The sequence below is a fragment of the Oncorhynchus gorbuscha genome, linkage group LG18, assembly GCF_021184085.1.
Source record: "Oncorhynchus gorbuscha isolate QuinsamMale2020 ecotype Even-year linkage group LG18, OgorEven_v1.0, whole genome shotgun sequence".
Classification (NCBI taxonomy): Eukaryota; Metazoa; Chordata; class Actinopteri; order Salmoniformes; family Salmonidae; genus Oncorhynchus; species Oncorhynchus gorbuscha.
Genome location: NC_060190.1, coordinates 19,638,595 through 19,663,131, shown reverse-complemented (window position 1 = coordinate 19,663,131; position 24,537 = coordinate 19,638,595). Strand labels below are relative to the sequence as shown.

Here is a 24,537-nt window from a genome sequence, read left to right as displayed (position 1 = left end):
TTAACATAGAAATAAACACTCACAAATACTATTTCAATTAGGGGCAAGGTTCAAATGTTCAAGTGAGGATGTGTTTGCATCACTCAACTCTATTGAAGACTGTGTATATTTCCCCCCTGAAACCACAGTCTGAGAACCAGGGTGCTTACCTGTAGTCTATTTTTAGTGGTGGAAAAAGTACTTGTCATACTTGAGTAAAAGTAAAGATGTCTTAATGGAACATTACTCAAGTAAAAGTGAAAGTCCCCCAGTAAAATACTACTTGAGTAAAACTCAAAGTAATTGGTTTTAAGTATCAAAAGTAAATGTAATTGATAAAATATACTTATCTATCAAAAGTAAAAGTAAAAAAATAAATCATTTAAAATTCCTTTATATTAAGCAAACCAGACGGCACAATTTACATGTTTTATTTCATTTACTTACGGATAGCCAGGGAACAAACTCCAACACTCCAACATAATTTACAAACAAAACATTTGTGTTTTGTGAGTTCGGCAGATCAGAGGCAGTAGAGACTACCAGGGATATTCCTGTCCAGCTAATCATTCAAAATGTAACAAGCACTTATGGGTGTCAGGGAAAATGTATGGAGTAAAAAGTTGATTCTTTTCTTTAGTATTGTAGTGTAGTTACCCAAAAATGTATTTTTAATGTTTACTTAAGTACACCATTGCTATTTCTCCCTCCATAAAACCGTTTACATTTGGTAGTGCTGAATAAAGTAATCAATGGAGGTCACCAATAACTGAGTTAGCGAGCCATTGCTACAGTATAATGACACAAAACGGGCAGCCCTTTTGACCCAACCCACATGTCGACTCTGAACTTTTCAACATGTTGATAAACATCACTTAACAGTTTACGTCAGGATGAACTCATGGAAAATGTATTGCAGATGAAAAGGTTTGATGTTTACAATTGGATTAATGGGAAACATACTCGGTGAATAAGATGATGTATTGTTTCCCTACTAACACTCTTGTTGTGTAACTAACAAGACATTCTGGCATTAGAGGCAATGCCCTAATGGCAACTGAAGCCGACATTGAAATGATCCTTGCCCTAATAAGCCATAGTCTGAGTTTCACTCCCAGCAAATGCAGTCCAGATAATCGCCATGGAATCAATTTGGGGGAATTCATTCGGGGAAATTCTCTTTGTATTATGCAATGCTCTAACTTTAAGCATGACGCGGATTTCGCAAGCCCCTGTGTAAAATTGTTCTGTGTAGGAGCTGGAGCGACAAGTGTATGCCAAAATTAGATATGGATGAATATAGAGAAAGACATTTTGGGGGGAGATTATAATATACGATAAACCTGCTCCTAATTTCTTCAGCAGATGTGTGCAGAGTGCCTCATAAGTATGGTATGGCCTAGTAACCAGGGATACAAACGGATGTAGCTTATAAAGCTTATTGAACAGAAGTATACTGGTCAGTTACCATGTTAGTCATTCAACTGTGGGTTTAATGCACTTCTGCATTTAAAGTTACATTTTGGAAGTTTAATTAAAAATGTTCTAGCTCAGATTTTGGATTTAAACTGAGGCATATTTCTTAACACATTGAACCATAGAATCCTAAGTTTTAGGGTATTAAACTTTTGAAATATAAACAAATGACTATTTTTGTTGTAAGGGCGGCAATGGGCTCTCTTCTGTCAAAACTGGATATAGGTTTCCTTAACGGGCGCCAATGAGAAAGAACGTTTGAATTAAAGACAACCGACAAGACACGACATACACAGTGTTCCTTTTGGATGGCGAGACTTCTGACTCCTCCCAGCTGTTCCCTCTCTGTTTGATAGTTCATTTCTAAAACAAAAGCCCTTTCCTGAAACCATGACCTCACCCTTTCAGAGGGGGGTGACATCATTACTTTGTACCCCTGCCAGCCCCAGTCAGTCACTCCAAGGACAAAGCCTTCTGTCTGTTCAGATTGTCATGGTTGCATAACATGTTGTTAGCTAATTCAGCATATCTGGTGGATCCAGTCAGTGTTGTTCATCCTTGGATTTCTGAGTCATGTGACACGTCTCCAAGCAGAAGTGCTCTAGACATGTTGAGGAGTGCTCAAACTTGTGGGTATGACTCAAAAACCTTAAAGAATACACAGTAAAACTGATTAAGAGGCATCCGCAGCTGCTACAAATGATCCACTTTGGACATATTGTCTCTGATGCATGACAATAGGTGCTAAGCCTTGGTTAAGTGGTATCACTCCCATCGCTATGTACCACGGCCCTGGAGACCAGAGTTAAATCTTTGTGTCCACCCTTCTGACCTCTCCCCCACATCGATCTACCCCTTGGTTTCCAATCTGCCTACATAAAAAGCACTAAATACAGTATGTGTTTTATTTTAACACTCCACACCACAATGCTTTTTTCTCATCTTGTTTGTGGTGCTGGAAATAAATGCCTCAAGAAAAATAATTTCCCTAGTATATCACTGGGGTGTACACACCAATGTTTGCTGTGGAGAATGAGCATAATATTGTTCATTGTAAAAGACTACTCCCGGACACACGATTATCTCTTGCATTATTATTATTACTGTTATTATTGTCGTCAACGTTTCAGACGGTGACTTTTCTCAAGACAATTTTGAGTCAGGTCTCTAACCGAAACCACAGCAAAAACAACGTGCAGAGGTAATCGCACACTACCTTTCAAAAGGTTTTGAACACCTACTCATTCAAGGGTTTTTCTTTATTTAGACTATTTTCTACATTGTATAATAATCATGTAGTAACCAAAAAAGTGTTAAACAAATCGAAATATATTTTATAATGGAGATTCTTCAAATAGCCACCCTTTCCCTTTGGTTGAGGTCGGGTGATTGTGGAGGACAGGTCATCTGATGCAGCACTCCATCACACTCCTTCTTGGTAAAATAGCCCTTACACAGCCTGGGGGTGGGTTGGGTCATTGTCCAGTTGAAAAACAAATGATAGTCCCACTAAGCCCAAACCAGATGGGATATCGCTGCAGAATGCTGTGGTAGCCATGCTGGTTAAGTGTGCCTTGAATTCTAAATAAATCACAGTGTCACGAGCAAAGCACCTCCACATCATAAAACCTCCTCCTCCATGCTTTACAGTGGGAAACATACATGAGAGATCATCCGTTCACCGACACCACGTCTCACAAAGACACGGTGGTTGGAACCAAAAATCTCCAATTTGGACTCCAGACCAAAGGACAAATTTCCAGCCGTCTAATGTCCGTTGCTCGTGTCTCTTGGCCCAAGCAAATCTCTTCTTCTTATTGGTGTGCTTTAGTAGTGGTTTCTTTGCAGCAATTCAACCATAATGGCCTGATTCACAAAGCCTGATTCACACAGATGTGCCTGTTACTTGAACTCTGAAGCATTTATTTCTGAGGCTGGTAATTCTAATGAACGTATCCTCTGCAGCAGAAGTAACTCGGAGTCTTCCATTCCTGTGGCGGACCTCATCAGAGCCAGTTTCATCATAGCGCTTAATGGGTTTTGCAACTGCACTTGAAGAAACTTTCAAAGTTCTTGAAATGTTCCGTGTTGACTGACCTTCATGTCTTAAAGTAATGATGGACTGTCGTTTCTCTTTGCTTATTTGAGCTGTTCTTGCCATAATATGGACTTGGTCTTTTACCAAATAAGACCATCTTCTGTATACCCCCCCTACCTTGTCACAACACAACTGATTGGCTCAAACACATTAAGAAGGAAAGACATTTCTCAAATTAACTTTTAAGAAGGCACACCTGTTAATTGAAATGCATTCCAGGTGACTACCTCATGAAGCTGGTTGAGAGAATGTCAAGAGTGTGCAAAGCTGTCATCAAGGCAAATGTTGGCTATTTGAAGAACCTCAAATATAAAATATTTGTTGATTTGTTTAACACTTTGGTTACTACATGTTTCCATATATGTTATTTAATAATGTTGATGTCTTCACTATTATTCTACAATGTAGAAAGTAATAAAAATAAAGAAAATCCCTTGAATGAGAGTGTGTTCTAAAACTTTTGACCGGTAGTGTATGTGCTGGATTGGTCTTTTACAGTGAGTTTGTTCTTGCTTTATCTTGATTTTGGCCCATTCACTCACATGAACCATTCTATTTCATTACCAATGAAACTAGCACTGAGTGTCAACTGGCCTTACGGATGTGGTAGGGTAGGGTCACTATCATTGATAGAACCAGTGTTACAATAAGTAACCCATAATGTTTTGCCATGCAGGAGCGAGTGGCCAGATTTGCCCACCACCCTTGCCATAGACTTCTCCTGTGATGAACCTGGCCCACTGAGTCAAACCAGAGATCCGGAACATGAGGCCCAGAGGATCATAGGAAAGGACATCAAAGAGGAACAGAACCCTCTCAAAGGGTTCGAGGTCAGCAGATCCATTTTTCAAATAACTAGGAAATTCTTGTTAAAAGTAGTTTAGTAGATAGTTCACCCAAATTACAAATAACTTTTAAGGAGTCGATTAAAAACGAATAGGTCATTTTGTAATATGGGGTGTAATTTGGGTGAACTGTTATGAAAAGAGGAACTCATCAGAATAGGTGGTACTTGATACCTCTGTAAAATAGTAGAATTACTCTAATTATATGACCTACTAATGACCTGTGTAATTTCCTTTTCTTTTAGAACATGAAAGACTGTGGGGTCCCCAGGAAGCTGACTGTTAGTCAAGTTGAAGAACAGCCTTCCAAAAGCTATGCCCGAGTCTCCTGTGACACCACCAGCAATGACTTGACTGGAAGACTGTGTGTGGAGGGGCAAAGGTATAGACTTCCATCAGCTTCTTGTTTTTTGAAACCAGATGAAATTGTTGATGACACTTTAAGCAGACCATTAAGTTAACGTAACGTTTTCTTGCTTTGCAGAAAGGACCAGACAACCCATTTGAACACTTGTTTTCCAGGTTGCCAATCAGAACTTGGTATTCAGTTGCAAAATTCTACCACATCTGCTGATAAGGTAGCTATGGACTGATTTCGGGTGTTTCTTGTGGTCTGCTACAACAGTACTAATACTTTAGAGTAAAAATCCAATGGCAATGTCCACGTGATAAACAGGGTGTGTTGATTTTACAGTTAAAGGTTGTAAACATCGAGAGTGAACCCCCAGTGTACTGTACTTTATTATTATTATATTACTTTTCCTTTATTCATAATTGATTGAATTTGGGCCTGGATGCATCCCACTGGGTTAACCAAACGTCACTTCCTCCTCTTGTTCTATCTCTTCCTCTCCTGTTTCCTCATTTCCTCTTCCTTTCCTGTTTCTTAATGGTTGAAGACTCTGTCATGGCTGAAAGACAACCTTGCTATGTCAATCCCCAGCCACCGCAGAGCCAGTCTGAGTGGTCCAGAGGTGATTAAAAACCTGTCAGCTGATATTTACCCAAACACGATCTGCTTCGACATGTCCAAGTACATTTTGTAGCTTTTCATTGCATAATATTCAGTCCTTGACATGGTACTTATCGGATTCAGAAAGATTTACATTGGGCAATATATACTGAACAAAAATATAAATGTAAAGTGTTGGACTCATGTTTCATGAGTTGAAATAAAAGATCCCAGAATATTTCCATTTGCACAAAAAACGTATTTCTCAATTTTGGGCACAAACTTGTTTACATCCATGTTAGTGAGCATTTCTCCTTTGCCAAGATAATCATTCCACCTGACAGGTGTGGCATATCAAAAAGCTGATTAAACAGCATGATCATTACATAGGTCCACATTGATGTAGGGACAATAGAAGACCACTCTAAAGTGTGCAGTTTTGCCACACAACACAATGCCACAGATGTTTCAAGTTTTGAGGGAGAGTGCAAATGGTATGCTGACTGCAAGTGTGTCCCCCAGAGCTGTTGCCAGATAATTGAATGTCCATTTCTCTACCATAAGCCACCTCCAATGTTATTTTAGAGAATTTGGCAGTATGTCCAGCCGGCCTCACAACCGCAGACCATGTGTAACCACGCCAACCCAGGACATCCACATCCAGCTTCTTCACCTGTGGGATCATCTAAGACCAGCCACCCGGACAGCTGATGAAACTGTGGGTTTGAACAACCAAAACAAATTTTGCAAAAACTGTCAGAAACCGTCTCAGGGAAGCTCATCTGCTTGTTCGTCATCCTCACCAGGGTCTTAACCTGACTGCAGCTCGGTGTCGTAACCGACTTCAGTGGGCAAATGCTCACCTTAGATGGCCACTGGCACACTGGAGAAGTGTGTTCTTCATGGATGAATCCTGGTTTCAACTGTACTGGGCAGATGGCAAATAGCGTGTATGGCGTTTGTGTGGGTGAGTGGTTTGCTGATGTCAACGTTGTGAACAGAGTGCCCCATGGTGTCGGTGGGGTTATGTGGTTATGCTGTTGACATCAGCAAATCGCTCAGCCAAAGCAATAAGCTACGGACAACAAACAAAATTGCATTTTACCGATGGCAATTTGAATGCCATGACGAGATCCTGAGACCCATTGTCGTGCCATTCATCCGACGCCGTAACCTCGTGTTTCAGCGTTAAAATGCACAGCCCTATGACGCAAGGATCTGTACACAATTATTGGAAGCTGAAAATGTTCCAGTTCTTCCATGGCCTGCATACTCACCAGACATGTCATTCATTGAATGTTTGGGAATATGACAGTGTGTTCCAGTTCCCGCCAATATCCACCTAATTAATTCATTTCAATTGAATGACTTCCTTATATGAACTGTAACTTGGTAAAACCTTTGAAATTGTTGCATGTTGCCTTTATCTTTTTGTTCAGTATATGTACGATGAGATTTGCAGGGTCTATCAGAGTCGGGGTCATTAATTCTGGCAAAGGGTTTAAATTGATCTGATAAATCAAGGACACCACTTTCACTATCAGGATTATCCAATTCGTTAATATAATTTACAATTCAGAAATGTATAAATGTGACTGTTAAAATGGAAAATATTTTATATTATCCTACAAAATGACATACTAGACTAGAGCAAACATGAATGTTCATTGCTTTGGGACAGGAAAAGCCAGAGTCAACCCAAGGCCAGCACCAAGATTGTGTGAAGATGGAAGACCTCCTTGGCCAAGTGGAAACGCTATGGGAAGTTCTGAGGAGAAGACTTCATAGAAGCATGATTTATTCAAACAGCTCTGAGAGGCTCAAGTTTGAGGTATTGATTATTTGTGTCTACATACTGTTCTGGGCTTGTATTCACAGTGTCTTAAAGTATGAGTGTTGATGTAGGATCAGTTATGTATTTTAGATAATAATTAGTATGATTATATGGATAGGGGGACCTGACCCTAGATCAGTACTCCTATTCTGAGACGCTCTTTGGTCCCCAGAGGGCAATTTATGCAGCATTGAAGACAAATCCATGCTATCCTTTGTAGAGGGATGACAATCATGAGACAGACAAGGATCGGCTCGAGGGATGCCTTTCAGAATACAGTGCAACCACGGAAAACGCAGAATTCTGGAGCGTCTCAGATGTCAAGGATCTCTCTGAGACATTGGAGGAAAACGACAGAGGAATGCTGACAGAGCTGCTGAGGTGTCTTGACCAGGATGAAAACTTTGATCATTGTGAGGTAGAGCGACAGGTAAGGTTTCAACTTTATCCGTTTACGCGGCTTTCCAATACCGCTTTATTCATGTCCTTTTTGCAACTCTGTTTTCTCAAACCTCCGTAAAAGGAAGGTGGGGGTGTGTTTTTTTCTAGATACAGACACTCCCACTAAAACTCCCATTAGACCTCAACAAGACATGGTCACTGGCCTTGCAGGCAAAGCTAACCACACTCCATTTCTATGACCAGATAACTTATTAGATTAATACAACCACAATCTATCAAAATACTGAGTAATTTATTTGACTATCATGGCAGACCCTTCCTGGACAAATGGATGACCAAGGGTGCATGGACTACCCTATGGAGGACCTTGGTGAAGCAGTGGAGAAAAGAGGACATTCCCTCTATCAAAGTCAAGACACCCAAGAACTTATGAGACAGGTAGGAGTTGATTGAACAGTTTTCTATTTGGATTTGGTCCTTTGTAGTTGGTAGAGCATGGTTAGTGGATAGTGCGTTTGATTCCCAGGACCACCCGTAAGTAAAATATGCACGCTTGACTGTAAGTCCGTTTGGAGAAAAGTGTCTGCTAAATGGCACATATTATTGTTATCTGTTGCTTTGAACAGAAAACGGGCACAAATTAGCACCCTGTGCTTATAGAGTTTTGCAAACTGAACAATAGCAACAGAAACATAGCCTGATTTTACTAGCATTGACTGGTTGAAGTAGTGTAACCAATCAATGCTCGTAAAATCAGGCTGTTTCTGTTACTATTGTTCAGTTTGCGAAATTCTACAAGCAAAGTTATTTTTGACCTATTAGATAAAACAAAATCTGTGATGCACCCTCTCTTCTCTCCTTTCCTCTCCTCTCTTCTACTAGCACTCAACACTGACGCTGCGCATCAACCAGCTCTTGTCCAGGTGTGCAGAGTTCAGCATGGACATTCTGGACACTGAGACAGACATGGCCGTCAGATGTGAGCCCTGTAGTTCTGAACTCGCGGGACTGCAGGAGCAACAGGATGAGCTAGAGGTATATACAATATATGTATATACACAACCAAAAGTTTGAGGACACGTAGAAATGTCCTTGTTTTTGAAAGAAAAGCAATTTTGTCCATTAAAATAACATCAAATTGATAGGAAATACAGTGTAGACATTGTTAATGTTGTAAATAACTATTGTAGCTGGAAATGGCTGATTTTTCATTGAAAATCTACATAGGTGTACAGAGGCCCATTATCAGCAAACAACAGTCCTGTGTTTCAATGGCATGTTGTGTTAGCTAATCCAAGTTTATCATTTTAAAAGGCTAATTGATCATTAGAAACCCCTTGCAATTATGTTAGCACAGCTGAAAACTGTTGTTCTGATTAAAGAAGCATTCAAAAAGAAGGCCAGCATCCCTGAGTCGCCTCTTCACTGTTGACATTGAGACTGGTGTTTTGCTGTTTAACGAAGCTGCCCCCCCAAAATTGCTTTTCTTTCAAAAACAAGGACATTTCTAAGTGACCCCAAGGTTTTGAACAGTTGTCTATACACACACACACAATGGCAAGAAGTGTGAACCTGGATTTTTGAAAATGTCCTAAAATTTGATCTGATCTTCATCTAAGTCACAACAATAGACAGTCTGCTTATACCAACATACAATGGGTTTTCATGTCTTTATTGAACACACCGTGTAAACATTCGTAGTGTAGGGTGGTAAAAGTATGTGAACCCTTGGATTTAATAACTGGTTGACCCTCCTTTGACAGCAATAAACTCAACCAAATGTTTTCTGTAGTTGCGGAACAGACATGCACAACGGTCAGAAGGAATTTTGGACTATTCATCTTTACACAACTGTTTCAGGTCAGGAATATTCTTAGGATATCTGGTGTGAACAGCTCTCGAGGTCAGGCCACAGCATTTGAAATTGGGTTGAAGTCAGGACTCTGACTGGGCCACTCCAGAAGGCATATTTTCTTCTATTGAAGCCATCCTGTTGTTGATTTACTTTGGTGTTTTGGATCGTTATCCTGTTGCATCACCAAACTAATGTTTAGCTTCCATTGGCAGACAGATAACCTTGCATCTCTAGCAAAATGTCTTGATAAACTTGGGAATTAATTTTTCAAGATTGCAAGATGTCCAGGTCCTGAGGCAGCAAAGTAGCCCCAAACCATGACGCTCCCTCCACCATACTTTACAGTTGGAATAAGGTTTTGATGTTGGTGTGCTGTGCCTTTTTTTCTCCACACATAGTGTTGTGTGTTCCTTCCAAACAATTGAACTTTAGTTTATTCTGTCCACATAATATTTAGCAAGAAGCGCCGTAGAACATCCAGGTGCTCTTTTACAAACTTTTACGAACTTCTTTTACGAACACAGTGCAGCAATGTTTTTTTTGGACAGCAATGGCTTCTTCCATGGTGTCCTCCCATGAACACCATTCTTATTTAGTGTTTTAAGTATAGACTTGTCAACAGAGATGTTACCATTTCCCAAAGGTTTCTGTAAGTCTTTAGCTGACACTGTAGGATTCTTCTTAAACTCATTGAGCATTCTGCACGGTGCTCTTGCAGTCATCTTTGCAGGACGACCACTCCTAGGGAGAGTAGCAACAGGGCTGAACTTCCTCCACTTATAGACAATTTGTCTTACTGTGGACTGATGAACATCAAGGCTTTTAGAGATACCTTTGTAACCGTTTCCGGCTTTATACAAGTCAACCATTCTTAATCTTAGGTCTTTTGAGATCTCTTTTGTTCGAGGCATGTTTCACATCATGCAGTACTTCTTGTGAATAGCAAACTAAAGTGTTGTGAGTGTTTTTTACAGGGCAAGGCAGCTCTAACCAATATCTCCAATCTCGTCTCATTGATTGGACTCCAGGTTAGCTGACTCCAATTAGCTTTTGGGAAAGTCATTAGCCGAAGGGTTCACATACTTTCTCCAACCTACACTGTGAATGTTTAAATGATGTATTCAATATAGATAAGGAAAATACAATCATTTGTGTGTTATTAGTTTAAGCACACTGTGGGTGTCTATTGTTGTGACTATGATGAACAGCTCAAATAAGCAAAGAGAAACGACAGTCCATTACTTTAAGACATGAAGGTCCGTCAATACGAAATACGCAAAACCAAACACTATGATGAACCTGGCTCTCATGAGGACTGCCACAGGAAAGGAAGACCCAGAGTTCCTTCTGCTGCACAGGACGTTCATTAGCTTTACCAGCCTCAGAAAGTGCAGCCCAAATAAATGATTCACAATTAAGACACATCAACATCAACTGTCCAGAGGAGACTGCGTGGAAAAAAAACAATACTAAAGGAAATCAATAATAAGAAGAGACTTGCTTGGGCCAAGAAACTCAAGCAATGGACTGGTGGAAATCTGTCGTTTGGTCTGATGAGTCCAAATTTGAGATTTTTGGTTCCAACCGCCTTGTCTTTGTGAGACGCAGAGTAGGTGAACAGATGATCTCCACATGTGTAGTTCCCACCGTGAAGCATGGAGGAGGTGGTGTGATGGTGCTTTGCTGGTGACACTGTCTGATTTATTTAGAATTCAAGGAACACTTAACCAGCATTGCTACCACAGCATTCTTCAATGATACACCATCCCATCTGGTTTGGGCTTAGTGGGACTATCATTTGTTTTTCAACAGGATAATGACCCAACCCACTCCCAGGCTGTGTAAGGGCTATTTGACCAAGGAGAGTGATCGAGTGCTGCATCCGATGACCTGGCCTCCACAATCACCCAACCTAAACCTAATTGAGATGGTTTGGGATGAGTTGGACCATAGAGTGAAGGAAAAGCAGCCAACAAGTTCTCAGCATATGTAGGAGCTCCAAGACTGTTGGAAAATCATTCCAAGTGAAGCTGGTTGAGAGAATGGCAAGGGTGTGCAAAGCTGTCATCAAGGCAAAGGATGGCTATTTAAATTATATATATATTTGGATTTGTTTAACACTTTTTTGGTTACTACATGATTTCATATGTGTTATTTCATAGTTTGTCTTCACTATTATTTTACAATGTAAAAAAATATATAAATAAAGAAAAACCCTTGAATGAGTAGGTGTGTCCGAACTTTTGACTGGTACTGTATCAGATGACAGATGCCGGGAATCAAACTCACTATCCTGGCGTTGCAAGCACCATGCTCTACCAACTGAGCTACAGAGGACCACATCCAAATAAAAACTGTTCAGTCAACTTCTACCTGACTCACAGGTTCTTGGGTGTCGTCACTTTGATAGAGGGAATGTCCTCTTTTCTACACATATACAGTGGTAAGAAAAAGTATGTGAACCCTTTGGAATTATCTGGATTTCTGCATAAATTAGTCATAAAATTTGGTCTGACCTTCATCTTTGCCATAATATTGGAAAATAATTACAGGTGAAGCTGGTTTAGAAAATGCCAAGAGTGTGCAAAGCTGTCATCAATGCAAAGGGTGGCTACTTTGAAGAATCTCAAATATAAAATATATTTTGATTTGTTTAACACTTTTTTGGTTACTACATGATTCCATATGTGTTATTCATAGTTTTGATGTCTTCACTATTATTCTACAATCTAGAAAATAGTGTAAATAAAGAACAACCCTTGAATGAGTTGGTGAGTCCAAACCTTTGACTGGTACTGTACTGTATGTGTGTGTGTGTGTGTGTGTGTGTGTGTGTGTGTGTGTGTGTGTGTGTGTGTGTGTGTGTGTGTGTGTGTGTGTGTGTGTGTGTGTGTGTGTGTGTGTGTGTGTGTGTGTGTGTGTGTGTGTGTGTGTGTGTGTGTGTGTGTGTGTGTGTGTGTGTGTGTGTGTGTGGCCAGTTTTGAAGGCATTTCTCGACGTCCTCACGACGTCCAATTTTGACATCAATCTGCGTGCATGTGTGCGCGTGTGTACGTGAGTATGTGTGTCTGCATGTTTGTCAGTGGGGGCTGGTGGGAAGATATATAGTAGGACTGGCTCATTGTAATGACTGGAATGGTATAAATGATATTACAATGAGCCTGTCCTCCTTTAGCTCCTCCCACCAGCTTCCACTGGTGTATGTATATGTGTGTGTTTGAGTATGTCTGTATGTGTGTTGTGTTTATGTGTGAGACCGTTGGCGATGAGAGGGATTGAGGGAATGGCTCAAGAAATGTGTAACGCTGCACAGCATATTCATGTGTTACATTTTAATGGGACATCTCCCACCATTTTCCCTGCCATCTGAGCCAGTGTAAACATGCTACCGAACAGACGTTTTAACAGCCAGCGCTTCCCCTTGTTTTAGCAGGGTTTAGGCGTAGTGCTACAAGCTCATGTTGCTTCTCTATGGCTCTCTCTCTATCGCTCTCTCTCTCTTGCACACACACACACACACACAAATGTATCAAGGCACAAGGCGATGCAGTCACAGGAGGCAGATGGTTGGAGTCTTACAATGTTTATTAATCCTGCCAGCTCTATAGCATACATGTCTTTCAAGGTAAAACACACACACACACACACACACACACACACACACACACACACACACACACACACACACACACACACACACACACACACACACACACACACACACACACACACACACACACACACACACACACACACACACACACACACACACACACACACACAGTTGAAGTCGGGAGTTTACATACACTTAGGCTGGAGTCATTAAAACTCATTTTTCAACCACTAAACAAATGTCTTGTTAACAAACTATAGCTTGAGGCATCGTACCCAAGAAGACTCGAGGCTGTAATCATAAAAACATGTTTTTACTTTGGGTACTGTGTGTAGACTGATGAGGGGGAAAAAACAATTTCATCCATTTTAGAATAAGTCTAACATAACAAAATGTGGAAAAAGTCAAGGGGTCTGAATACTTTCTGAATGCACTGTATAGTCCACTGTCTTCAGAGATAGTGAATGCTTCAGTTTGCTTTAACTCTCTATTGCATTGTATTCAACTTGTTTTCTTTGAATTGTCAGATCTCATCTCAGATTCATAGACTTTACACTTGTGTTAAAATTCTGAACATCATTAATAAAGGGATAGTTCTCTCAAACTATCCAGCAGATACCTGTCAATAGTGTATGCTTGGCTATGCAGTCATGGTACATGAGTTCAATCATACTAGCCTTGGTAGCCCTCTATGAATGAGACCTGAAAAAAATATAGTTTGTTTTCATAGCAGAATGCAACCCTATGTCCATTATCTAGCATAATATTATGACAGACGTTATTATTTCAAGACTCGCTAAATTTGATTGGTTTTGAGCCTCTGTCAGGCTTAAACTCTGATGCAAGAATATTCAAGTCACCTGCAAAAGTGTAATTGTTCCACATAAAACATTCAGTATGATCTTCTTTCAGAGGGACTATCAGGTCATAAAAGAGGAGGTGGAAGAGATGGAGGGACTGGCTTTGCGACTACAGGTCCTCCTACCTGAAATGCCAGGGGCTTTGGGGGAGGACATCCATGTGACCCAGCAAGCTTGGGAGGAGTTGGGCTTGAGCATGGCAGAAAACCAATGCAACCTCCAACAATTTCAGCAACTGCAAGACTTTCTTAGGGCCTACCTGGCCATGATGTGAGCAATTACACATACAGTATGATGTCAAATATTGTTCTTGGTACAATTGGTTCTTGATACAACTGAAATGTTGTGCCTGTTTTGTCCTGAATAATGCACGTGTATATGTTTAGTGCTCATGAATATGCTTATTATGTTTATTGTAATAACCACAATGTTCTTACTGAGCTCCTCCTCTCTCTCTCTCTTTCTTTCTCTCTCTCTCTCTGATGTCTCCCCTACAGCTCATGGACAGAGGACACACAGACTTGCATTTTCTCAGAGGCTTCAGCCCAGCAGTGGAGATTGGCAGAATCGAGTGTTCAATCTGAACTGGATCTGAGGATAGAGCAGAAGTTTGACGAGTTTGACAAGCTCGCTGCTGCTGGGCAGAAGATTATCAAGGAGCGACATCACTTGGCAGATATTGTGAGTTCTTTTACGACAGGGGTCACAAACATATTTTGCCCTGTGGACCACAGCCTTTGAAAAGACTGTGATTAACTCAATGATTTGTACTTTCACTTGTTAAAAAAAAATGGAACTAGTCTAGTTGCACAAACCCCAATGACCCAACCATTGGAAGAGACAGAAAATATCTGGCAACTGTTTTATACAGATAAAGGAGAGGACTGAGGAACTGCAAAGCATTCTGGGATGGATCCTGGTATACTGGAGGGCACAGAAAGACCAGCTGGGTCGGGAGAGGCCAAGCGATTCAAGAAGAAGTGATGCCCCTCAAGCAGACGCAACCAGATTTTCACAAGGTCAACCCCAGGTAGGATATCCCTGCTTCCCCCTATTAAAAGGTATAACAATTATAATAATGATAAATGATAAATTTTTTAAAAGGATATCCCTGCTTTCACACCAATATGATATTTATTCGTTATAACAAATGATTCCAGAACAATAACATTGTTCTATTGAAATTAGACACATTTAAAGCACTGAACTACATCGCTGTTGTGAAGCTACCGTAATAATGTGTATAGAATACCAAATGCTTTCTGATTATATTCTACCTGCCCAAATCTTGCTCCTAAGGATCAAGGCATATTGCACAAAACCTAAAAATATATATTTTTAAATACTTGAAATAGGAGTTATTGAACAAAATCTTTGGTTTTCTTTGCAGAATCTATCCTCTCTGGCAGAACACAAGTCCTCTGAAAGCCTGTCCACAAAGCACAGGCTGATGGTGGCGAGCCAGTTTGAAGGACCACAAAAATCCCAACCAGGGATAGGTCACCATGCAGAAAACTTTGCCAAGCCAGTAAACGTAACACGACACGTCCCCTTGGCTGTGGTAGTCAACTCACCCAGCATTATCCTTGAAGAGCCCTGTGCTACTGTCACCCCACTGGGCAGCAGCATTAACCTCATCCTCAGTTTTGACCAACAGCCACCAGGGGGCGGTCTGCAACAGGGGCCAGTGGAGCCAAAGCAGGCAGTGGAACCTGTGCATAGGGTGAGTACAGATCACCACATATTCATATCTACATACCACAAGACAACATCAACCAAATTAAAAAGGGAGGATGCAAAGTTTTGGACAACAGTCAGATTTGAATTCTGTTGCTGTTGATGCAATCTCCGTAGACAAACATTGGCAGTAGAATGGCTCGTACTGAAGAGCTCAATGGCTTTCAGTGTGGCACCATCATAGGATGCCACCTTCCAAACAAGTCAGTTTTCAAATTTCTGCCCTGCTAGAGCTGCCCTGGTCAACTGTAAGTGGAACCATCTAGGCGCAACAACGGCTCAGCCATGAAGTGGTAGGCCCCACAAGCTCACAGAACTGGACCACCGAGTGCGTAAGCACTAGAAAAATCTTCTCGCCTTGGTTACAACATTGACTACCGAGTTCCAAACTGCCTCTGGAAGCTATGTCAGCACAAGAACTGTTTGTCGGGAGCTTCATGAAATTGGCTTCCATGGTCGAGCAGCCACACACAATCACACTTCACCATGTGGCACTCTGCCAAACAAATCTGGGTTTCGCGGATGCTACCTGCCCTAATGCATAGTGCCAATTTTAAAGTTTGGTAGTGGAGGAATAATGGTCTGGGCTGTTTTTCATGGTTCGGCCTAGGCCCCTTAGTTACAGTGAAGGGACATCTTAACACTACAGCATACAATTACATTCTAGACGATTGTGTGCTTCCAACTTTGTGGCAACAGTTTGGGGAAGGCACTTTCCAGTTTAAGCATGACAATGCCCCCGGGCACAAAACGAGGTCCATACAGAAATGGTTTGTCGAGATCGATGTGGAGAAACTTGACTGGCCTGCTCATAGCCCTGAACTCAACCACACTGAACACCTTTAGGATGAATTGAAATGACGACTGCGAGCCAGGCCTAATCGCCCAACATCAGTGCCCAACCTCACTAAAGCTCTTGTGGCTGAATGGTCCCAGCAGCAATGTTCCAATATCTAGTGGAAAGCCTTCCGAGAAGAGTGGAGGCTGTTATAGCAGCAAAGGTGGGGACCAACTCCATATTAATGCCCATGATCTTGAATGAGATGTTTGACGAGCAGGTGTCCACATACTTTTATACTCTGCCATGCAGTGTATTTCAAGGCAGACATACCTATCCGCACAGCTAATAATACAAAACATCTTGTAGAACCTCAGGACGTTCAGGCACATTTCTATTGTGTTTATCTTTAAAAGTTTTAGATTGGGGCTGGGATAGTGAGAGCTGATCCTAATGGCTTAGAGCAGCTATTAGTCAAGGAATGTGGTGTAAGATTTCTGTCCCCCATTCCAGAAGTGGTAGTTAATCAACTTGGCTCACACTCAGTGGATTAGTCATGGTCAAGCCATTGACACTGCAGCTGGGTATGAGACCACCTCATCTCCATGTGATTTTCATTAGGTTTGCGGAATGTAAGATCCAATTTTGAAGGTGTGCAGCTGGAGTGATGTCTTAAAATAACGTACAGTATTTTTTTATACAGAATCAACTACATATTTCATAAAGTGTGCACGAGTATCAGAAATTGGTTCTCCGTAAATGAATCTAAGATGTCTTTGATCATGGTTGCATAAGCATTTCATTTCAAGGAACATGAAAGTCACCTTTTGCAGAGTTTTGTATTTTAATACATCTAATTATCTTAATCTTTTTCAGGTGAGCACCTATCTGCAAGTCACAGATGGAAGTCCTGTTTTTGAAGACGTGGCATCGTCTCATGTTACTGACACGAGCCACGTGTCAACCACCTTTTCCACAAGCTCAATCAACGCTACCTTCATTCCCCAAGTCAGGACTGTCTTGCTCCCCACCTTACCCAGAACCAGTTCCACCTCTACCTTAAACCTGAAGGGACCGATGAAGAGGAGGAAGAAAATTACACACAGACACACTGTGACTGGAATTGTCGCAATGCCCAAGCCAGAGGGGGTTACTATCGCGCCCACCAATGTCAAACACAGGGCTTACACCTGGCCACTGGAGGATAAGAAGGAATGTCATGCGACACAAGGGAGTCCAGGTAATACAGAACTCCAACTGTATATCAAAAATAATTCTGTGGTGAGTGTCATGGATGGCAACTCTTCAGGCACGTCAAGCATTCCTACCATCCAGGGGCATTTCTTGCATGGGCCCAGTGAGATGACCATTAGGCAAGACAAGAGCCACTATGGCATTATCCATCTTGGGTCGATGTTGAGTTTTGACCTGCCCAAGGATTGGGGGAAAATCTCACAGATAAGTGCAAAAGACCTCACAACTGAGAAAGTGCCTTTTGAAGCCAATGGGGACCATGCCAGTCCACCTATGAATCTGTACAGACCATCAGGCTCAAACACACTCGGTCAGACTCACGTATCGTCCAAAGTAATTGGACAGACTTTTGCCCACAGTCCAGAGAAGGAAAGGCATCTTGAAGCTGATGGGGACTATAGACCGTCAGGCTCAAATACACTCAGTCTAACTCAGAAAGTGATTGGGCAGAATTTCACCCTCAGTCCAGGGGAGGAAAGTATATGTGAAACAGGGGACTATGCTGTTCAAAATGGTTCACCTTTGAATCTATACAAATTGGAAGACTCAAATACACTCAGTCAGACTCACAAAGTGATTGGACATACTTTTGCCCTCAGTCCAAAAGAAGAAAAGAGCTGCGAAGCAGCTAGGCAGGACTCGCAGAAGGTCAGCTCAGAGTCTGTTTCTCTTTTGGTTCAGTGTCTCTCTCTACCTGAGAAAGACAACGTCTATCACGACCTAAGAAGCGCCACAAGGAGTCCTGCCCTTGCTGCTGGACATGAGAACAATTTCTCCAGCACTGTTGGCATCCACCATGAGGATAAGGTCGAGATTTCCATTCCAGTAGCTATTTTGGACTCTAACAAGCAATGCACTGAACCAAACTGCAGCAGCTCGATGATGCATGACCACGCCCGCACTGAACCATCACAGAACCACAACTGTTTAAGTGTTCACACTAAGATTCAAGACCTCAATAACCACATATACTTCCCTTCGGCAAAGAGGCAATTCGCTTTCCAAAGTGACCTTCGAGTTGTAGAGATCAAGGGCTTGTCTGCTGTGTCTGAAGACTCCACATGGATGGGTGTGCGCAGGTCTGGACGAGTCATTGTGTGCTCTGAGGACAACTGTTGCGTATGCTCCGACAGTCCCGCACCTATGATGGTATTGGAAAAAGAAACTTCACCCAAAAGAGAACCAGATCATATTCATCCTGATCATTGGCAGTTTGAGGAGGAGGAAGAGGAGCTGGAGGATATTTGGAATTGCACAGCCCGGGAAAGAGCACCTTGAATTACTGTGGTCCAAAAATCTGAGGTACGTAAGATCAACAAAAGTACCTATCTTATAGTTTGGGGTCAATTAGAAATGTCCTTGTTTTTGAAAGAAAAGCACATTTTTTGTCCATTAAAATAACATCAAATTTATCAGAAATACAGTGTAGACATTGTTCATGTTGTAAATTACTATTGTTGCTGGAACCAGCTGATTTTTTAAATGGAATATCTACGTAGGAGTACAGAGGCCCATTATCAGCAACTGTGTTCCAATGGCATATTGTGTTAGCTAATCCAAGTTTATAATTTGAAAAGGTAATTATTAGAAAACCCCTTTGCAATTATGTTAGCACAGCTGAAAACTGTTTTTCTGATTAAAGAAGCAATAAAACTAGCCTTCTTTAGACTAGTTGAGTATCTGGAGCATCAGCATTTGTGGATTCGATTAGGCTCAAAATGGCCAGAAACAAATAACTTTCTTCTGAAACTCGTCAGTCTATTCTTGTTCTGAGAAATAAAGGCTATTCCATGCAAGAAATTGCCAAGAAACTGAAGATCTTGTACAACGCTGTGTACTACTCCCTTTACAGAACAGCGCAAACTGGCTCTAACCAGAGTAGAAAGAGGAGTGGGAGGCCCTGGTGCACAACTGAGAAGGAGGACAAGTACATTAGTGTATCTAGTTTGAGAAACAGACGCCTCACAAGTCCTCAACTGGAAGCTTCATTAAATAGTACCCGCAAAACACCACTCTCAACGTCAACAGTGAAGAGCCAACTCCGGGATGCTGGACTTCTAGGCAGGGTTGCAAAGAAAAAGCCATATCTCAGACTGGCCAATAAAGAGAAAATATTCAAATGTGTAACAGAACACAGACACTGGACAGAGGAACTCTGCCTAGAAGGAAAGCATCTCGGAGTCGCCTCTTCACTGTTAACGTTGAGACTGGTGTTTTGCGGTTATTATTTTATTGCTTCTTTAATCAGAACAAAGGGGTTTTCTAATGATCAATTAGCCTTTTTAAATGATAAACTTAGATTAGATAACACAACGTGCCATTGGAACACAGGAGTGATGGTTGCTGATAATGGGCCTCTATACGCCTATGTGGATATTTCATAAAAGAATCAGCTGTTCCCAGCTACAACAGTCATTTACAACATTAACAATGTCTACACTGTATTTCTGATCAATTTGATGTTATTTTAATGACCAAAAATGAGTTTATCTTTAAAAAAAAAGGACATTTCTAATTGATCAAAAACTTTTGAATGGTAGTGTATCTGCACTTTAAACACACACATACACACACAAAATGCCTCTGTGTAATATACATACAGTCGTTGCCAAACATTGAGAATGACACAAATATTAATTTTCATAAAGTCTGCTGCCTCAGTTTGTTTGATGGCAATTTGCATATAATCCAGAATGTTATGAAGAGTGATCAGATTAATTGCAAAGTCCCTCTTTGCCATGCAAATGAACTGAATCCCCCCCCCCAAAACATTTCCACTGCATTTCAGCCCTGCCACAAAAGGACCAGCTGACATCATGTCAGTGATTCTCTCGTTAACACAGGTGTGAGTGTTGACGAGGACAAGGCTGGAGATCACTCTGTCATGCTGATTGAGTTTGAATAACAGATTGGAAGCTTCAACAGGAGGGTGGTGCTTGGAATCATTGTTCTTCCTCTGTCAACCATGGTTACCTGCAAGGAAACACGTGCCGTCATCATTGCTTTGCACAAAAAGGGCATCACAGGCAAGGATATTGCTGCCAGTAAGATTGCACCTAAATCAACCATTTATCGGATCATGGAGAACTTCAAGGATAGCGGTTCAATTGTTGTGAAGAAGGCTTCAGGGCGCCCAAGAAAGTCCAGCAACCACTAGGACCGTCTCCTAAAGTTGATTCAGCTGCAGGATCGGGGCAGCACCAGTACAGTGCTTGCTCGGGAATGGCAGCAGGCAGGTGTGAGTGCATCTGCACAGTGAGGCGAAGACCTTTGGAGAATGGCCTGGTGTCAAGAAGGGCAGCAAAGAAGCTACTTCTCTCCAGGAAAAACATCAGTGACAGACTGATATTCTGCAAAAGGTACAGGGATTGGACTGCTGAGGACTGGGGTAAAGTAATTTTCTCTGATGAATCCCCTTTCCGATTGTTTGGTGCATCTGGAAAAAGGCTTGTACGGAGAAGACGAGGTGAGTGCTACCATCAGTCCTGTGTCATGCCAACAGTAAAGCATCCTGAGACCATTCATGTGTGGGGTTGCTTCTCAGCCAAGGTGAGTGGGCTCACTCACAAACAGAACACAGCCATGAATAAAGAATGGTACCAACACATCCTCTGAGAGCAACTTCTCCCAACCATCTAGGAACAGTTTGGTGACAAACAATGCCTTTTCCAGCATGATGGAGCACCTTGCCGTAAGGCAAAAGTGATAACTAAGTGGCTCGGGGAACAAAACATCGATATTTTGGGTCTGTGGCCAGGAAACTCCCCAGACCTTAATCCCATTGAGAATTTGTGGTCAATCCTCAAGAGGCAGGTGGAAAAACAAAAACCCACAAATTCTGACAAACTCCAAGCAATGATTATGCAAGAATGGGCTGCCATCAGTCAGGATGTGCCCCAGAAGTTAATTGACAGCATGCCAGGGCGGATTGCAGAGTTCTTGAAAAAGAAGGGTCAACACTGCAAATATTGACTCTTTGCATCAACATCATGTAATTGTCAATAAAAGCCGTTGACACTTATGAAATGCTTGTAATTATACTTCAGTTTTCCATAGTAACATCTGACAAAAACATCTAAAGACACTGAAGCAGCAAACTTTGGAAATGAATGTGTCATTCTCAAAACTTTTTGCCACAACTGTACATTCTTGCATCAATTTTTCTACACACAAACCAACTGATTTCTGAGGTGGCTCTTTTTCACGTATTCAAGTTTGAGGTGTGAGTTGAGTAAATGCAATGGATTATGAATCAAAACACCATCTGGATGGATACTCAAAGAAACAACAAAAAATAAATTGATAAGCATTAGCACATAGAAATATTAGGGATTGGGTAGGTCTGATGCATGCATTGATAAGCAGAAATAACATCAGTTTCTCTTGAGTTTCATGATCCTAATTCTCATGAAATATGCATACATTTGTACATCAAAAATAATTTTGACCATATGCTGACAGTCAATTGGTTTCATGATGATCAAGAATTCTCATAAAATACACACACACACACACACACACACACACACACACACACACACACACACACACACACACACACACACACACACACACACACACACAAGCAAAGTGTAGCCTAAGTAAACAAATAAAAGTGATTTAGGTTTCAGACTTTTACACTTTTAAATCAAGTTCTACATGGACACTGCATTAGGAAAAGCTTGTAGTGCATGTGTCTGTTTTAACACAGATATAGCCTGAACATTCTGAGTGAACCATTGTCTGAAATAGATTGAACTGGTTTTGCCTTGAACAATTCGATTTTAATATTTATCGTATTTTCATGATGTTCCTTCTCCCACTAGGTGGTGCCGATGCCACACTGACGCACAGACCAGTGACCAACCAGCCAGAGATTAAAGTGGCCCTAAACGTAAAGCGTCTCAGAATAGGAGTGCTGATCTAGGATTAGTTTGCCTTTTAGAACAAAATTAATAAGATTATATGGACAGATCCTAGATCAGCACTCCTACTCTGAGATGGTTTGTGGGATATGGACACAGATCTAGGATCAGCTTATTCTCCCCCTTTTCCAACTTTGACTCCAGATGGACTTTTACTTCACATTGCCTCATTGACAGAGGATCATCGTGTACAAGCAGCAGAGGTGGAAAAAGTACTCAATTGTCATACCTTAATAGAAAATGACTCAAGTAAAAGTGAAAGTCACCCAGTAACATATTACTTGAGTAAAAGTCCAAAAGTATTTGGTTTAAAATATACTTAAATGTCAAAAGTAAAAGTATAAACCATTTCAAATTCCTAATAATGAGCAAACCAGACGGCACAATTTGAAAATAAATGTTTTATTTAACAGATAGCCGGGGCACACTCCAACCCTCAGACATCATTTACAAAGTAAGAGTGTGTTTAGTGAGTCCGCCAGATCAGAGGCAGTAGGGATGACCAGGGATGTCTTGAAAAGTGTGCGAATTGGACCATTTTCCTGTCAAAATGTAAGAAGTACTTTTGGGTGCCAGGGAAAATGTTTAGTGTAGTCAAATTAAAAGTTGGCAAAATATAAATAGTAAAGTACAGATACCCCAAAAAACTACTTAAGTAGTATTTAAGCATTTTTACTTAAGTACTTAACACCACTGGCAAGCAGTCTGCAAGAATCTCACTACAGGAGACTGAAAACATCCATACAAGACCAAAGGAGTCATGAATGTATTGTGATGCCACATTGTACAAAATGATTCATGTCTTTTTTTCCTGTGTAATGCTTTGACTGGAATGGTTCTTTAATGCTTTGATGGGAATGGTTCTTTGAGGGAAATTGGCTAGAATTCCCCATATTAAACTCTTAACTGGGATTTCGACTAGGTATCATCCTTTAAAAAATGTTTTTAAAAAAAGTTTTATTTAACCCTTATTTTACCAGGTAAGTTGGAAGCTGGGGATGATTAGGTGGCCATGATGGTATGAGGGCCAGATTGGGAATTTAGCCAGGACATCAAGGTTAACACCCCTACACTTATGATACGTGCCATGGTATGTTTAGTGACCACAGAGTCAGGACACCCGATTAACTTCACATACCAAAAACAGATTTCCACTCAATAATTGATGGATGTCAATGGCCAATGGAGGGCCGAAGCACTATAGTCTTCTTTGTGACTCTTGCCATTGGTTACTGGCTGTTAACACAACTTGAGTGTATATGATACAACATAAAACAATATAACATTACTGTATTGAAGAAATCAGACATGTAGGGTCACAAATAGTGCAATACACTGAACTGAATGGACTTACCCCATTGAATACCATACAATATTATGAAAATGTATTTGTTCTGTCTCTTTAATGCCACTTGGTGCCTTATTTCTTACAACAGTGTATGAATTGCATGCAGGGCACATAAACTGCTATTTTAACCTGCTGTACAATAGACTATCACTTATCATTTTAATCACTTTTGTAAAAAAAATAAAAAAAGATAAATAAAGCAAAGAATTTGCAGGCTCTTCATATTGAATTGAAGTAGTTTGTCATTAGTTGTAATAGAGAGACCTTTTTCAGTTATCATGAAGTTCTAGGAGTAGATATTTTAGATGGTCAGGCTCAGATATATTCACTTTATTACTGTTACAAAAATCAAGACAATTTGTAGTCTAATTCGTGGGTCTGCAAACTTCCAGTTGGGGCCAGTAATGGACCATTTAAGAGCCTTCATTTATATAGGCTACTTTATGTGGACACAATCTAGGCCATTACATAATTTCATTGTCGAGCAGCACTGGAAAGATAGTGTCACTACTATTATTTATGCTCATCTTTCATTACTGTATGCTCATTCTTTCTGCATTATTTGTGAATATGTTTCAGTA

The 24,537-nt window shown here is 40.9% G+C and overlaps 1 protein-coding gene across 2 annotated transcripts in view; it reads left to right on the top strand.

Annotated features, from left to right (window-relative positions):
* The window catches only part of LOC124003714, a 36,893-nt gene extending 12,742 nt beyond the window's left edge, over positions 1-24,151 (top strand). Inside the window, exons 6-19 of one of the 2 annotated variants that reach the window (XM_046312257.1) lie at positions 4,230-4,383; positions 4,644-4,780; positions 4,883-4,976; positions 5,298-5,372; positions 7,032-7,181; positions 7,405-7,614; positions 7,899-8,024; positions 8,469-8,621; positions 13,967-14,184; positions 14,412-14,595; positions 14,786-14,944; positions 15,305-15,637; positions 17,306-18,985; positions 22,510-24,151. In XM_046312257.1, coding sequence (XP_046168213.1) covers positions 4,230-4,383; positions 4,644-4,780; positions 4,883-4,976; positions 5,298-5,372; positions 7,032-7,181; positions 7,405-7,614; positions 7,899-8,024; positions 8,469-8,621; positions 13,967-14,184; positions 14,412-14,595; positions 14,786-14,944; positions 15,305-15,637; positions 17,306-18,961 — 3,649 coding nt within the window. In that variant the 3' untranslated portion in view covers positions 18,962-18,985; positions 22,510-24,151. The remainder of the gene's footprint in view (positions 1-4,229; positions 4,384-4,643; positions 4,781-4,882; positions 4,977-5,297; positions 5,373-7,031; positions 7,182-7,404; positions 7,615-7,898; positions 8,025-8,468; positions 8,622-13,966; positions 14,185-14,411; positions 14,596-14,785; positions 14,945-15,304; positions 15,638-17,305; positions 18,986-22,509) is intronic. The other variant, XM_046312258.1, reaches the window with a different exon arrangement.
* The last annotated feature ends 386 nt before the right edge of the window (positions 24,152-24,537 follow it).